Source organism: Ictalurus punctatus, chromosome 10 (assembly GCF_001660625.3).
Source record: "Ictalurus punctatus breed USDA103 chromosome 10, Coco_2.0, whole genome shotgun sequence".
Lineage (NCBI taxonomy): Eukaryota > Metazoa > Chordata > Actinopteri > Siluriformes > Ictaluridae > Ictalurus > Ictalurus punctatus.
This window is the reverse complement of record NC_030425.2, coordinates 11,716,579-11,734,504: the sequence shown is the minus strand read 5'-3', so window position 1 is coordinate 11,734,504 and position 17,926 is coordinate 11,716,579. Positions and strand designations below refer to the sequence as shown.

The window sequence follows — 17,926 nt, the reverse complement described above, 5'->3', positions numbered from 1 at the left end:
AATCAGCACAAATCTATTACTGAAGAAGAATTAATGAGTCTGGCATAGCTTACTTTGCCTGAACTCACTACTTGCAAGAAAAAAATTAGACTGTGAGGCCACTTACAAATATGAACTAGCCTACAGCTCTACTATCAAGCTGATCGGAGTTCCCAAATTAACCTGGACACTGGTGTCCTTAAATTGAATGAATCTAGAATATTGTATGCTAGAATTGGAATTATTCTGGTATTTGGTGTCTGAGAATTTGAATTAGGCTAAAATCTGGTATGGTACACCTGGAATTAGGATTAGTGGAATTTAGTGTGGTAGAATTGGAATTAGTCTGGAATTTAGCGTATTAGAATTGGAATTAGCCTGGAAATTAGCGTGGCAGAATTGTAATTAGTCTGGAATTTATAATGGTAGAATTGTAATTAGTCTGGAATTTAGCATAGTAGAATTGGAATTAGTCTAGAATTTAATGTGGTAGAATTGTAATTAGTCTGAAATTTATTGTGTTAGAATTGGAATTAACCTGGAATTTAGTGTGGTAGAATTGGAATTAATCTGAATTTAGCATAGTAGAATTGGAATTAGTCTAGAATTTAATGTGTTAGAATTGGAATTAGTCTAGAATTTAATGTGTTAAAATTGGAATTAGCCTGGAATTTATTGTGTTGGAATTAGTCTGGAATTTAGTGTGTTAGAATTGGAATTAGCCTGGAATTTATTGTGTTAGAATTGGAATTAGCCTGGAATTTATTGTGTTGGAACTAGTCTGGAATTTAGTGTGGTAGAATGGGAACTACTCTGGTATTTAGTGTGTTGGAATTACTCTGGTATTTAGTGTGGTACAATTGATTTCAACGAGTTGGACTTTTCTTAGTCCTGGTTTCTGGTTATTCGAAATAAATAACATTTGAACAAAAACGTCGTACGGAGAGTTTAAATCTCGAAAGGACCCGGTTTGAACGGAACAGCCTCCACCCTCCTCCCCCATCGCCCTGGGTCTAAATCCCAAATGACTCTCCTCTCCCTGGATAAGTGCACTACCTAGTGTAGGACATTATGGCTTCTACGCACCATGTAGTGCACTGTGTGTTCAATAGGCAGTTGTTTGGAATTAGACCTCTCTTCTAAACTACTACAACGCCGGAAGTTTCCCTCCACACGGGGCTCGTTTGTAGGCGGGTCTTAAGTAGTAAAGGCGGGGCTTTTTTCTGAGACCCAAGCGGTGGGAGGCATGCAACTAACCAGATGTAACTGCACTCGAGTACAAAGTGTAGTAGTAGTATTTTTGGTGACCTGTGGCGTTTTCACGGAACGAACTAAAGACGTCTGGTGCCTCGACTTCCTGCCAAACCAGACGCAGCTGGAGGAAGGAGAGCGGAAGTGGATAGGAAACTATCCAGAGCTCCAGCGACATTCTAGGAAAGAAAGTTGGAATTAATGAAAGCAGCATGGAGCGCCTGGCACATCCCCCTGCAGATCTGTAGCTACTCTGTTCCAAATCACTTCTCTGCGTTTCACTCACTGCACTTCACCTAGTCCACAAAACAAACCACAAACAGACGTGGGGAAAAGGCAGCTGGATTATTCCTCCGATCTGATCCCGACCTGTTGCTAGGTTGCTGTTGCGCCTTTTCTGCTTGGGTTCAAGTTGAAACATGAGTTGGTCGATGAAGGAGAAAGCTCACCGCCTGGAAAGCCGGACAAGCTCTGCTGCTGTGTACACAATCGGCACGCTTCTTTGGCAAGGTATGAATATGATACATGTTATCTGGATAATCTACTTTGTTGCAAAGCAGTTTATGTGCATGTTCACTTCATTTCCAACTGCTGACGGGATTATCTTCCATCCATTGATCATTTTTTGGGGGGAACTTCTGCGGTCAGACGTTATTTCATCACCTAAATCTGTAATACTATATCATATTTATAAACCTGTGTATATACCAGTGCTCTAAACGACCCAGCATGGAGCAGACTCACAAGTTTGCTTGTGTTAGTGGTTTGATTTATGCAGCATTCCCCAAAAAAAAAAAAAAAAAAAAAAAAAACCTTCAGTCCTGCTTTTGTGCCTTATGCATTCATTATTCAGCATGCTTTTTGCATTGGCAGGGGCCCACCCTGACTACAGGCTTGTGCCTTGAAAATGACCTGACTGTAATAGTCCAACAGGGTTCAGTTGACAGTTTAGGATGTAGAAACATACTTTAGTTAGATTGAAGTGGTTAGTTCAGTCTATTGTGTGTGTCCTGTGTAATTATGCAGGATTTCCATAAGGAGTAGGTAGGGAAGTAGTGGATCCTTAAGAGACTTGTGATGCATAAACAATGGAGTGGATTAAAGTTACCAGTGCAGTCTTGTGCCAAATGGTTGTCCACCAAACAAAAGAGTGATTTTGCATTAAAAGTAGTCAAGCAGCGGTTGAGGATTGCTCACATTTGCAAGATTGCACATCATGGAAATGGACAAAACAGCATCCATCTATGGCGCGTTGATCTTTTTTTTTTTTTTTTTTTTTTTTTACTTTTAATAGTACTTTGCACGATCTCAGAATAGTAAAATTCCTAAATGCGAACCAGAGATGACTTTGTTGGCTTCCATCCTAACCAGGATTTTGAATGTTGACATTGCTTGATTCTTAGCTGGCGAATTCAACAGGCTCATTCATGACTTTGGCGAGCAAATAGAACTAGGATTAATGCCAGACTCCATACTGCTCCGAGTGTACTTTGCATGAAACCAAGATGCCCCTGATGTTCTGTATTACTTTATCCCTAATCTCTGTAAGAGCATAGAAGTAATGTAGATGCATTTTAAAGGACTGTGGGCATGAAAACCAAGTGTGCCCTTCATATGAGTGCTGAATACTGAATGCTCTGCCTGCGTAATGCATCCCAGAGGACCCAGGTAAGGTAGAGAAGGGACGTCGTTGTGTGTTGGGGGTGGATAAGAGAACGCTGTGTTGTGTATGGCTGAAGTATTCCTCCAGGGCCCACCGAGGAAGTAGTGTAACATTTGCATGGGTGCCTGAAAGATAAAAGCACATAGGGCAGCGGCACTTCACAGGTACTTGAAGGCCCTGGTTGATGTTTACGAACACCAGGGGAGCCGTCACAATCCTTTTGTTGTGCAAATTCGAGCCGGTCTGGGAAAGCCTCACAATGGTCAAATAAAGGTGCGAGTTGGGAGGACCAGCTGTATTTTTTGATACAGTACAGTAGCTGTCCAAACGGCATTCCCTTATATGGGCTACATTTACATTTTTTCTCTGCTTTATTATGCATGACCTCTTGTGCGATCACAGCTGTTACCTTTTTTTTTTATTCATAAATAATTTTGAAAACTACATTGATTGTTTTTACTGCTTCACCATATAATGGGCTATTTTTTTGTAAATTCACTTAGATTTTTGTAGAGTTTGTAACACTATAAACATGGAAAAGTTCAAGCAGAGGGGTGGATACTTATGCAAACCACTGTAAGTGTGTGTGTCTAAAATATGTATGTATGTGTGTGTGTGTGTGTGTGTGTGTGTGTGTGTGTGTGTGTGTGTGTGTGTGTGTGTGTGTGTGTGTGATCCTGTATTATCCAGTCAGATTGACTTTAAATTTCTTAATCTTGAAGATATTAAGTCCAAGTCCAAAATACTAAGTCCATATTTCAGTGTCGTTATAGAGTATACCATAAATTTTGTGGTGCCTTTTAGTGCTGGAAAGGTTTCTGGTTCAAAAGTTCCCAAAAGAGCTTCCCAGGCTAGAATTACAGAGCACTTTAATATTGAGTCCTTGAAAAGCCCATGTCATTAAAAGCAGGCTGAGAGTTTTCCTTAAAGAATACTTTTCACTTTGTTGTTTGGAGCCTTTGGAGTAGGGGTTATTTGAAAATGTCGTCCTCTACCACAGTGTTGTAAACAGTGGCTTGTAGAACTCAAAATCCATATAAACACTGTTTCAGAGAATCATTTTCAGTAACAGATACAGTATAATTTGTAATCCACTACATTTGCTTGCACTGCTAAAATGCCATAAAAAGATTTTAGGGGAATAAACTGAACTCTGTGCTCGCAAGTCAAAAAGTTTGTATCCCTCTGGAGTCTGGGTGGAAAAAGTTAAATGAACCACTATTTTGTGTTTTTATCCCTCAAACAAATTGCAGGAAGGTGAAAGATGACGCAATATAACAATCCACACCATGAGGCAAAATTAGCTGGAAAATGAGTCCGAAAAGACGGTGGAGGAAGTTATAAAGGCAAACCTTCAGACGCTCCATCCATTGGCCTCAGAGTGGTTTTTTTTTTTTCTTCTTCTTTTGTGTATTTTTCTGCCCACAAACACCAGGATGTCAAGTTGCAGCAGTTTCCAATGGAAAAGTTTGAACACACAATGATTAAAAAAATGATTCAAAGCTTTTGATTGAAGTAGTTCCTGGGCAGAAAATGTGATAATGTTGTGTGTTCTCTGATGGACTACTAGAAAAGCCCTGTGGTTGGTCTGTGCAATATCAGCAAATATTGGTCTTTTGTTGACTTTCAATTAAGACAAAACACACCAGAATAATGATTGCTATAGGACTTGCGGGCTGATAATAGGATATAAGATTGTTATATAATTGAGGTTTTTTTATTGATAATATCTTAGCGTCCACAGTGGCTTAGTAGTTGGCACATTTGCCTCGTGCCTCTGGGGTTGGGGTTTTGAATCCCGCCTCCACCCTGTGTGTACAGCGTTTCATTGTTCTCTCCATGCTTCGGGGGTTTCCTCCAGGTACTCTGGTTTCCTCCCCCAGTCCAAAGACATGGGTTGGATGGGTTGCCTTTCCATCCAGGGTCCCCTGGCTTGTGCCCCGAATTCCTTCGAGTAGGCTCCAAGCTCCCCTGTGTAGGATAAGCAGTATGGAAAATGGATGGATGGATCTTACCATCCAATGGGAAGCATGGTGGTGCAGAGGCTAGTGTTACTTCCTTACAGCTCCAGGTTTTGATCCGAGCTGGGATTACTGTCTTTGTGGAGTTGTGCATGATTTCTCAGGGTGTGCTCGAGTTTCCTCCAATTTCTCCAGTTTCCTCCCAAAAACATGCAAGATTGGCTACGCTAAAGGAGTGGTTGTGATGCCCCATGACGGACTGGTGTACCATCCAGAGCATGTTCCTGGGATATGCTCCGGATTCACTGCCACAATAAAGTGCCATGTTTGACTAAAACCTGTACTGCAGTATTTCTGATCTCCATCTCGAAACTTCAACTCGGAATTCCTACTTGGAAAGTTGGGAAGGTCTTCTTTACTTTTAAATGAGTTGTACTGTATATACTAACGTTTGATTTATAATCAATCAACATGCAAACATTTTCGCTTGTTAAATCTAGAACACTGACTATACAGTTCACTGTTTTGTGGAGGAAAATAAACATCGCTCATCATAGTTAGTTTGTTGGATTTTTTTTAAATAATAAAAGACAAGCATGGTGGAGGCCATGTTTTTTGCCCACTCTTTGTAGCTCGGGTGCACGGACGTTGAGAATGACATTGTGAAGTGAAGTCAAATAAATGAAGGAAATTTAGCATGGACTATTTCACTTGTGAAATAGGTCCACAAGGTCTGTTTTATTTTGGCATAAAGGCACACAACCTTTTGGACAATCCTCTATAAGTCTGAGAAAATTTACATTGAATCCTATCCATAATTTCATGCGTATTGAGTGTAGAGAGAACAGCATGATTAAGAAGATGGATTGTGCTCTCTGGTGTCTGGCTGTTGCCACCTGTCTTTCCCTGATTATGTTTTGAACAGTGATACCACTGAGAGAGAGGGGCATGTGCTTTGGTTAATAGTGGTCATGCTGATGGAGGAAGCAGCTGTTTTGTGTGTGTGTGTGTGTGTGTGTGTGTGTGTGTGTCGGGGGGAGTTTCTACAATGGACTGGCACCCCATTCAGAGTGTTTTCCTGCCTCAGGCCCAGTGTTCCCGGGATAGGGTCCAGATCCACTGCAACTCTGACCAGGATAAAGCACTTACTAAAGATAAATTAATGAATAAATTAACTTCTCTTGGCATTTCTGTCTTAAATTGCTTCTAAAACACTATAAACAAAATAACGTATTGACCACCTGCATTTTTGCTACTAGTTAATACATTATGTTTACATTTACAAGATTTATTCTTATATTGTAATATCTTTGCACCTTATTCAACAAAAAATCTATTTACTGGTCAGCACTGCACTGTCCTTTACTGTGCTATTGTCCTGTTTAGTAATTGCTGTACTGTCTTGCACATATGCACTTTATGTAGTCCTATGTATATCTTTGAAGTCTTATTTAGTCCCGTGTAGTCTCATGTAGCTGTGTGTTGTTGTATGTAGCACCGTGGTCCTGGAGTGTACCAGCTGTATATGGTTGAAATGACAATAAATAAGTAAGGAATTCTGCTATACTGTAAGAGCAGTGTGTGCTGGCAAAATGATATATAATGACACATTAAGTAAGTTGAATGTTAAAAAAAGTTATAGATATGTGTTTGAAAGTGAACCAAAGTTAATCTACTGTCTTAGAAGAAAATGTATTTTTAGGTTTTCGTTGGTTCTTAGCTTTGTATAGTCGTTCCATTTAAAGCTCCTATGATGATGAAACCCCTTTTGTTGGTTTCTACATAAACCCTTTAAGTGTTCTTCCAGACAAACAAACCAAAGAACCAAACCAAATGCTGCTAGATGGGTTTATCTTCCTGATAGTATAATTTATTGAGCATTAATAAACATCTTTTTTATTGTCATAACTATCACAAGGTGTTCATCATGTTAAGTATGTCTTGTTGTGTAGTTTCTAAGTAATGTAGAGTTAACACAAGTTTACTGGCAGAAGACAAGCCAGCTCTTGATTACTCACATTACTGGTAAATATTTATTTGGAATATTTGCCAATTGGACGTAATGCTTTTTTTTTTTTATCCATGCGCAGATGCTGGAAAGTGAAATGAAATGAAATCTGATTAATCTGCTAAAATCCAGGAATCTTTAATGAATTTCTGAAGGAAAAAAAAAGATTTAAGATATCATAACATGCTGTTTACATGACTACTTGAATAATATGATAACTGGCAAAATCAGGTAATGATGGGATTATTAGCGTGTATAATGTATTTAATGTTATTTAGTGTAAAATGTCCATGAAATGATTTTCGGTACAGGTAAGAAGTCCTAGGTGGCACACTGGTGCAATGCATAGTGTCTGTGGTGTTTTACAGGCTTTCCCTGTGTCCGAGTAGGCTATCTCCTGGTTCTCCACGTTCCTCTCACCTTCCAAAAACATGCTGGTAGGCGAATTGTCTATTCTGAATTGCCCCAGGCTGTAAACGTGTGTGTCCACGACGCCCTGCGATGGATGTGCTCCCAGGATAGGCTGCACATTAGGCTCCTGATCCACCTTGATCTTGAGCAGGATAAAGAATAAAAACTCCCAGCTCTTCCTTTTTATTCACCTTTCTCTTTAACAAACACTACAGTCTCCATGTCAGATCATGTCTCAGTGTTATTAAAATGCTCAACAGAGTCTGAATTTGGCTCAGGATAATAAAAAAGTGGACAGAAAGCAGTTGACAGCTTGAGCTGTTTGATCACCGGCTTAATTAAGTGCCACAATGACAGCCATGGCGGTGCCTTAAAACTCTCTCTTATGTGAGACTCTTCTACTGGTAGTGATGACATACAAGGGACTGAGGTGCCTTTATCTCGCTCTCTCTCGCTCTTTTTTTTTTCTTTTTTTTTTTCTTTTTTTTAAGCTTTAAAAAATGTGCTCATTAATCTGGAATGGAGACTTTCACTAAGCCACGCTTCTTTGACTGTTGTTTACGTTTCTTGTTGTAACAGTAGATCAGGTTCTGTTGTGGAACATGTAGCGAGAGTGAAGGTTGGATAACAAGGTGACGTTTCTGTTCGAATATAGTTATGATGCTTTAGATTTTTAAGCTTCGTGGCCATGGAGGCATTTTGTAGCTTTCGCATGGTCCTAATTCAAAAACGATGTTTGCTGAAACTAAATGTAGGCATATTAAATGAACATTTCTGAGGTTACTGTTATATGTGGAGTTACCATTCCTTTTATAAGGCCCTGTGCCAGATGACTAAGGCTTTATTAAGGGAAACATTAGCAACTTGTCATCCTCTGCTAAACGTCTTCCCGCTACAGCTGTAATCCATTTTGGTTTTGGGCTGACACCAGTAAAGAAGCTTAGCCAATTCCTGTTCTGGGCAAAGTGGAGCAATATGCATAGAACATCTAGCCTATAATTTCCTTTAACAGATGGTTAGTGTGTCTTAAACCTGATCAAGCTACAGTATGTACGAATTTAACTGGCTTAAGAACTGAATCAAGATGCAAACCAAAGTAGAGAGTCATACTGACAGACAAATTGAGATATATATATATATATATATATATATATATAAGTAACAGAATTTTATATTAAAAAATATATTTTAAAAATGTTCATATTGTTTATTAAAAACAAGCAGTATTAACAAGTTTGACCATTTCTGTAGTGAAATATCAGTCCAGTGCTTTGTAGGTAAACAAGTTCAGCTTTTCACAAAGCTGCAGTGATATTTAGATCGGCTGCTTGGAGCGGCAAAAGAAGGCATTTATTTGACTTCATTCTGGTTTTGTTTAAACTGCTCTTGAGTTTGGTAGTGTGTATGGGGGTATTATAATCATGGGATGGGGAACATTTTAAAGGCCAGTGTTTGCACCATGGGGTGCTCCAGTCCTGTAAAATGACCACATGTTCTTTGGCTATTATACGACCATGTAGAGAAATCAGACATAATGACTCCCATGAGGTGCCTACCCATACTGGTACAGATCCATTGAAAGATTCAGCTGTTGGCAGGAGATGATGTGGGATGCAGGCATCATAAACACATCCAGATGTAGGAAAAGGGTGAAACAGATTCAGTAGACTGTATTACGTTTTTATTGTCCAGAATTTTTTATCCTCCCCCCTCCATTTTCTCAGCAGCTACCAACAGAGATACTTGAAGCCAGCGAGCTGCATCTTTTCAAACTGCTGATCATGCAGTATCACAGGGCAGTCTAACACACTTTGAGGAAAGCTATACATGAACACACAGACACCCATGACACCCACAAAGTCCACGACTGGCTAGTGCCTCTGTGATTGACAGGGGTGGGGGGAAAGCATGCCAACCCTCACACCCAGAGAACACGGCTAATTTTGCTCTCATGGTTCCATGGCTGTAGCATCATAAGGATTTAAACTTGCGATCTGATGATGGGGCGAATGCTTTTCTGTTGCACCACTTGGGAGTCTATTGCCCAGATGTTGTGGTGATTATCACAGGTTATCCTTCAGTGCATAGTCATTTTTGTGGTGATCCATCACCATTAAAGAGCTTTGATTTAGCTGCTGTTTCCTTCTTGCTGATCCAGTTGGCTGATTGTTGTACTGTCATGATTTTATAGGCTTTCCATTTGACACAGTGAAAATTTAGATTTTTTGTTACCGGATGTAATTTGTGCAATGATTTGCTCATTTGAACTAGTTACCTATCTTTTTGTTTCTTTCAAAAACTGACTTTTAGAAAGCCGAACTGCTAACAGACATTTATAATATACATTTGTGGAAACCATAATTCTGTACATCTCTTTAGTAATTCTATCTGACTTGACAGTTGAGGTCAATTTTCATGTAGCACTCTTTAAGTCTCTTACTTATGCTTTTAATGACGCTGTGTATATTTTGATATGAAAGCCACTTTGATATACTGTACATGGGACCAGGCAAAATAAGAGCTGGTATTTTTAGTGTGTGAAACTGCTGCTAAAATTCAAAGCACTCTTTATGAGCACAAGTGGTTCTTGTTACTTATGAGTGCAATTAGATTGAAGTTCATATGCTTTGTGTTATGCTCACCCTTTTTTTTCCCCCCCTGCTGGTGATTTTATTTAGAAACACTACAGCACTCTTCGTTCACAGCATAGGCTTTTATGTAATAAAAAGAATGTATGTGGATTATTTTAGCTGAAACATGCCCACTCCTGCCTGTTAATGCATGAGCAGGAGTTGTGACGAGAATGAGAAAGTATAAATGTGAATAAAACATATTTCCTTTTCTCATTGAGGTTTATAAGTGCAACAGTGTGGTATATGGAAGAAAAGTCCAGATGTGTAGTAAATTGAATTCATATTGCAGCATTATAGGACATTTGGGTATGCTTGTACTTTGCTTATCCATGTTTAAAAGTCCCGTTTGAGATGGATACTTTTTGGATTAGTTTTACCTGGGAAGGTTGATTACAGATGAGATGAATGATTGTAATCCAGTATGAATGGGCAAAGGTCATAGTTTTTTTTTTTTTTGTTTGTTTGTTTTGTTTTGTTTTTTTTTAACAAGAGAAATACTTAATCCTTTTCAAATCGAGTCCAGCCAATCAATTCCCTCACAAATTACTTTACCGACCCTCATTGATCTATATTACTGTTGCTACCACCCAGCTAGAGGGGGGTCCTAAGAGTGACCATTTTTTGCTCTTATGAATGCCGGAGTGGCTTGCTGGACAGAAAAAACATGATTAAAACATTTCTAATAACATTTAGTATCACTCCATTAAAACAAACAAAAACAACCCAAAAAGAATTACAATTAGTACATTTGGCAAATCTCAACCGTGGCACTTTTAATTTTACACCAGGCTACTCTCATGTGGAGTATTCATTTATGACTTATTGATTGGTTTAGTAAATATAGGCTAACATGGAAATATCACTTGTGACTTTAAGGTTATTATAACTAACCATTCCCTCTGTGATCTGAAAATGTTTGTTATTCCAATGTAATTTTCAAATATCTCAGAAATGACAAAGTGGTTGTAGCCTTTAAAACGCCGTGGCAGTTAAAACTGTAACAAACTTTAATGAATTTTAACCAACACCCATAGGGCTACAGGCTGAAATTCTGAGATGATGTTTTGTTCTCTGTGTGTAGTGTACGTTTATTTGTCTGTATTGTGTCTGTAAACACGTTTTCTGCGAAATCCACAGGAAGGCTTTTTATTACATTTATGCCACATGGAATATGCTTTTCCACCTTTCCTAGTGGTTAACCGAATATCTGAATCACGAATGTTAATAGAAGGCAGAAGGCACATCCTTGAGGGGTTGTACTGACAAGGTATTTTTTTTTTTTTTTTTTTTTTATAAATGGCAACCCTTTATTTAATATTTTATGGAGTTACAGACACTTCCCATTTAAATTTTTGTGCCTGTTGGGTTTTTACAATATCTATATAATCAACGATAGGTATTGGTTAGCCATGATGAGCCGGGGGGGTTGTTTTCGTTGTTTGTACTTTTTAATTTTATTTTTCTTTGTTAGTATAAAAAGAAAAAACTGAGAATGATCGTTGCTGTATGTCAGTAGGTTTGTTTTTCTTCTCGATAAAATATTTTGGGGGAAAAAAAGAAGGCACATCCCTAATATATTCCATCCGTTTCCAATGCCAGTCATATCCAGTATGAATTGAAAAGCCTAGACTGCAAAATAAATGTAACTTATAGCTGCATTTATACAGGTAAACCCTAGCTAGTGTTGAATACAGTGATGTGGTTTGGCTTGTCAGGCAACTTATTTTATAATGTCATGTTAGGTAACTTTTAACGCCTAAAGCAATTTCACAGCTTTTTCAGACACTGATAAACGAGCAGTATTTTAAACTCTGACATGATAATGCTATAAGAACATTTTATATAAAGTTTTTGTCATACTCTTGAATGACTTGTCTGAAATTTAGGTGTCACTGGGCTTGTTTGGTGCCAACACAAAATATATATATGTATATGTATATATGTGTGTGTGTGTGTGTGTGTGTGTGTGTGTGCATATGTATATGTGTGTATGTGTATGTACAATGTATGTGTATGCTTGTGTGGTTTTTGAGAGGAAAGCCGGGGTGGAGATATCCTCTTCTCACCACAAGCCTTGAGAAGCAGTTAATTACACCACATTCCAATAACATCTTTCACAGTGTGAAGAGGGACGGCCATGGCAGAGGTGTGTGTGGACATCCTGCAGGGTGCGTGGTGTGAACAGAACCCATGAACACCCGCTCATACTGTAGCTGGCTTAGATCTTTGTGTAGCCATGAGTTTGGATCAGATTAGCCAAATTAGATGAGCTCCATAGGCATGCTGCATTTGTTCTCACTATGAGGAAACAAATGGGGGTGGGGGGTTGGGTGGCTGAAGGTGAGACAGAGGGATGGTCTTGAATCCCTGTAGGAAGGATATTGATTTCTGAGCCTCAGCCAGAAAACAAGCTCCTCTCATAGCCTGTAGCAGAACTATAAACTTGCCCATTCCCAGGACCCTGCTGGCATGGACCCCACGGAGAGCTCTCCTCCCCCCATTGCTCTTATAGACTGTGTACTATAAACACGAAGAGGCTTGTGCTCCCCCCCACCCCTTTTTCGCTCCCCATTCATTCAGCAAATAATGCACGGTGTAGGGTTTCCACCAGTGTTGAGGTATAGTTTGACCTTCCAGGACAGCGTGTGAATAGAAGTTGTTGCTTGGGAATCTGGTAGATCGTGCCATGTCGTGTTGTGGAGGTTGTACCCTTGACAGTGGCCTTTGCTGAAGGGGGAAGACGAAGAAAAAAAGGAATCTCTTTGTCTCGTCACCCTAGCACAAGTCGATCCATCTGCCGCTCTTGTTTGTACGGTGACATGCACACTTAAGGCCACAGGATATTTTTTGGCACACGATGATGGATCTGTAGCTCACAGGTGGGCACAAGAACAAAGGAGGAACTGCGAGGACAAAAGGAAGGAAGGTCGGAGGACCACTTGACCAGTCATCATAATACTGTGATAATATTTTCACGTGGCAGACTCTGCACACAACAGTTTTAGGAGTGTTTCACAGATATCGATGCTGTTTAATTGGAATCTTAATTAACAAGGTGAAAATGTGGTGGTGTTTTTTCACAAGAAATGACAAGGAGGCAACATAATTTTATAAAAAGTAGGAACTTTGCACTTCATGCGTTACCCAAGATCCATGTAAAAATCTACGCTCTTGACGACAACGTTAGGCTGAATCTCTAGATGACTTCCTACTCGCTGTACATGCTCACTACATGGGGTATAACTTCATGGCGTTTCTGAACCTGCATAATGATAATCAGCCCGAGTTTTTTTTCATAGGTTAAAGACGTAATTTTTCAGATCCTTTTTACCTACATGAAGCAATAAAGGTCATTCAGCCAAAACAGTTTAGGAAATGCATGTTTCAATAGACTTACAGGTGACTAAAAGTGGATCTAAAACATTCAGATGTGGATCTTTTTGCATTTTATCAAAAATGTTATTTGGGAAATTTTGCCTAATGCTACAATATTCGACTGCTGAATGTCTGATACAGACCACCAAAGGTTGCTTTTGCCACAAACTATTGATGGTCTTTTTGCACATCTGTGGTCTCCATACATAGCTCATAAGTTCTGGCCTTTTGATGACCTTTGGTGAAGATATATATACGTCATAGGCGCAGGTGTGTGGAAATAGAGGTGACCATCAGGTCACATAAGCTTTATTCCTCCTACCTACGCTATCACAAAGCCCTAATAAAATAACACCATGACTTGAAATGTTCTCGTACTTGACATGACTGTAATCAGAGAGGATTTACTTTCTTTAATCAGTATGCTCCCCCCCCCCCCCCCCCCCCCCCCACCCCCGAGCTATCGTGTTTCTCTTCTGTCGTGCCTGGCAGCTCCCTTTTTTTTCCTTTTTTTTTTTTTTTTAACGATTCATACCAAGGGGACATCCCTGCTCTATTGTCTCTGGAGTTTGATATGCGTGTCCAAGGCATGTAGAGATACACCTGTTTAGCCATGTCCATGTGAATATGACTTCTCTGATGGGGGAACAGCTGGAAAAACAGGCCACTTCCTGTCTAAGATGGGTCCCCACTGCTTGGCGGACAATGGGGCGCCCTGAAAATATCATTGACTGGGGCAGAGACTGTTGTTGAGCCATTGTCGGGCTGTCAAGTCTGCGTGTTGAGTTACCCTCATTGAGGCCAACAGCTGGATGTTATAAGTTCGTTATTAGGTGTTGGCCAAGTCTTCCACACATTTGCTGCTGACTTAGTTGGCCACAAATTCCTCTGATGGTATGTTGACTAAGTGGGCAAGATAGTTTTTTTTGGGTCTTCTGGACTCTTGGGTCTGTGTAAGCTTGAAATATTTTTATGGACATGCTGTTTTGTAGGACATCTTTTCATGTGCAGGCTAAAACAACATTTTGTTCACTTTATACTGGTAACGGTTGCTAACGTTCCTTTATTAACATACTGTTTGTCCAGGAATGCCACAAAACCAAACATTTATACCAAATGTATTCAGTACACAACTAAGTTCATGCATTTTTTTTTCTACACTGTCTTGTGCCTGGTTCTTGTTACAGGCCTTGAAATTCAGGAAAAGGATGGAATTTAAAAGCACAATTCTCCAGAACTAGAAAATATAGTCATTCACAAATGACTATAGTCATAACAAATAATCATTTGTTTTGGAAAATTAAGAATGTTCCATTGTCAGTGTAATCGTGTGTTCATATTGAACTTCATTCATGCTCATGAGATGGGAAAGCCAACAGACTATATGCTTGTGGTTCATGTTCAGCACTGTTGCTAGGCAACTAACAGATATGAACACCAAGCATGGTGGTAGTGCAGACGCATACATGGTCTTACATAAGGACAACAGAAAGGCACGGAAATGGCTGAAATGAGACAAATCTAAAACATTTCCTTAATATGTGTTGGCAAATAAGGAATATAAAGCTCTGTATGATTAAAATAAAATTCTAACGTCGTAGACTGTCATTCAGATCAATTTTCATGTTTTCTATGTTCATGGTTCATAGTTATTGACCTTAAAAATAGTAAGTCAGGGGAAAAAAAGGAAATGAGGAAGCGGTTAAAACCCTGCATGTGGTTTCAACCTATTGAAGTCTTAACCGGAATACCTCGCTCACAAGCTTATGGTCTCAAGCAGGTGGTATTCATCAGTAGGGTCTCCATGTTAAATATGAACCCCTTAATGCATCGTTGTTCCCAAGCAGTCATCCCTTCACTGCTCTTGACTTAACCTCACCGTGGGCACCAAAATGAATGGTGACTGTATGGAATTACAGTTAAAGACAATATAAATCCATCATTTCAAAGGTTATTAAAACATGTCACCATATGTGTGACCGTCGGGTCATCTTTCTATTGCAGAAAAGTTGGATATCTGTTTTATAGGATCTTCTTTACACACATAAATCAGTAGATTCATGTCTATACACACACACATGAATCTTCTCCAGCCTGTGTGTTTAAAGTGGAGGCTTGATCCAGATTCAGGCATCTCAGATTTAAGATTAAAAACAACAGATATACCAGCTTCAAGCCATTTCCATCACTCTTTGTTTTGATTGGCATTAATTGGCCTTAGCATGGAAGAGGGAAAGATGATGGGAGGAGTCAGGAGCATGGCTAGTTGTTCTGTATCGACCATTTTTTTCTGCGCTACAAAGCATGATTTTTGGTTAACAGCAAAATTTGTACAATTTTTTTGCATTAGCGCAATTTGATCATCTACTTACTTTTATAACATTTCAATACAAAAAAAGTTTTAATTTCACTATAAAGAGGTTATGTGTTATTCATACAACAGCACTATTGATATCTCATATTCTGATTGGTCAGAAGGTGTTGATTTAATTTTCTCTAACTGCACCCTTCATAGTAGTGCTGCCGTATTTAAAATCCCAGGTTAATATTAATGTGTTTCTTCTAATGTTTTTAAAAAAAATATATATATAGTAACAATACTGTATTCTTGATGTTGGATGCACAGTGCTGACAAGGGCAACTTTTCAGTTGCTAGCTCTGATTTGACCTTTGCCTTCCTGAGTCATTTGATTGGCTTAGAAATTTAAAGCGGCGTTTACTCCACACTCCTTTCCCACCCCCTTAAGCTAGACTTTCTTACTACTGTCTCCAGACATTCGTTAGAGATTATGTCTGGCCTCGGGAGACGAGTAGTCGTATGTAAATGAGATTTGGTGCTTTTCTATTCTGTCGTGGCTATGCTGGAGGTCATCAATGCTTTTTCATACCAGCTATAAGCTGGGTCTACACTGAACTTAAAAATCTCAACCCAAGGATGTTTACCTCCCAGCATGAAAGCTGTTCTTTGTGTAGGAACAGCATAATGGTGAGTGAGACCTGAGGGAGTTTCGTTTGAGCTTGGCACTCCAGGTTTTGTCTAACGACCCTCTAAGGGGTAAGCAGAGGATTCCCACTGTTGATGATTACTGATTGACTGGGCAGGACGTATTACATTTTGAAAATTCATCTGCGTAGTCTGAATTTGGTCAGTCTGACATCAGAGCAGGAGCGATGATATATTTTATGATTATTATAATAATTTGTCATAATATACTCTTCTAATCAAATTGAAATCAAATATTCTAATAATCTAAACAAACCTAATCAATCTGGACAGGTGAATTTTTAAACAGTTTTTCCATTTTCAACTGTCCAGTTTTTTTATTCCTGATATAAGTGAAACGTGATATGATGTTCTGCTGTTGTAGCTCCTCCACCTCAAGGCTCGATGTGTTGTGCCTTCGCAGATGCATTTTCTGCTCACCATGGTTGTAAAGAGTGGTTATTTGAGTCTTACTTTCAGCTTGAACCAGTCTCGCCATTCTCCTCTGACCATTCCCAAGGTGTTTTTGCCACTAACTGGAAACCCCTGTTGTGTGTGAAAATCCCAGGAGAACAGCAGATTTTCATATATTCAGACCATCCTGTCTGGCACCAACAAGCATGCCACAGTCAACGTCACTGAGATCACACTTTTGATGTGAAAATTAACTGTCACTCTTGACCTTTATCTGCATGATTTTATGCATTGCTCTGCTAGCACATGATTAGCTGACTGGATAATTGATCAGATAACAGTCCAATGGGGAAAAGCAATCATTCTGGCTCACAAGAGGATACCAGTATTGAATCAGAATTGTGTATTGGCCAGTACTAAAAGAAAAATCAGATCTAGGCAAATCTACAATTTCTACATACACATGCTCCCACTAGTGTGATCCAGGTAAGGTCCCTCTTTCTGCCTGTTCATCAGAAACTGTGTGAATGCCATCTTTGTGCTGAGCCCTTGAGCCCTTCTACAGGAAGGGGTTTGGAGAGCAGCTCTCATACAGGTTTGTGCAGAAACTGGAGGTTTAAAGTTTGTAGGCTCTATCATCTCAATCTTGTTCTGGTCAGAACTACAAAAAGTCTGAGAGCCAGATGCTGACCACCAAATAAATTACACAATGTATAATGGCAACATGATTAAAAGGCTGAGTTGAGGAACTTGATAGTGTTTTCTGTTTACTTCTGTGTTTGGTCTGGTCATTAAGTGGCTCTGTTAGTCATGTCACTCCTGTTTTGTGTATATAACATTGGTTTGGTTGAGTATATGAATGGCATGCTGTGCGGTAAGGTCGTGTGTCCCCTCCACAGGGAGCAAACGGACTCAATCTGCACTCTGTTGGTGCAGATCACCAGATCTTTTTGTTTGGTTATTTTCCTGTCGAAGACTGGGGAAAACAATGTTGGGATGCCTGCTCAACACTAACCCCTGTGTAGTCCGGAAAAGAATTTTAAAAAATACCCATGGTTTATTTTTGGAGCCACATTTGTGGCTGGTTTTCCTCTGTCGTCTCTGTGTTCAGCTTTGGTCCTGTTTGACATCTTGATGGAAATGGAGGAAATGGTATTTTGAGGTAGGAGGGTCAAACAGAGCTCAAATGCTTGTCATGTGAATTTCAATATGGCAATTTGAGAACTGAGTGGGGTTCTTACTTTCTTT

General features: G+C 39.4%; 1 protein-coding gene across 1 annotated transcript in view; it reads left to right on the top strand.

Moving 5' to 3' along the window:
- The first annotated feature begins 1,190 nt into the window (after nt 1-1,190).
- ptk7a (protein tyrosine kinase 7a) overlaps nt 1,191-17,926 on the top strand; it is a 39,449-nt gene continuing 22,713 nt past the window's right edge. Inside the window, exon 1 of the mRNA XM_017479008.3 lies at nt 1,191-1,740. Coding sequence (XP_017334497.1) covers nt 1,650-1,740 — 91 coding nt within the window. The 5' untranslated portion in view covers nt 1,191-1,649. The remainder of the gene's footprint in view (nt 1,741-17,926) is intronic.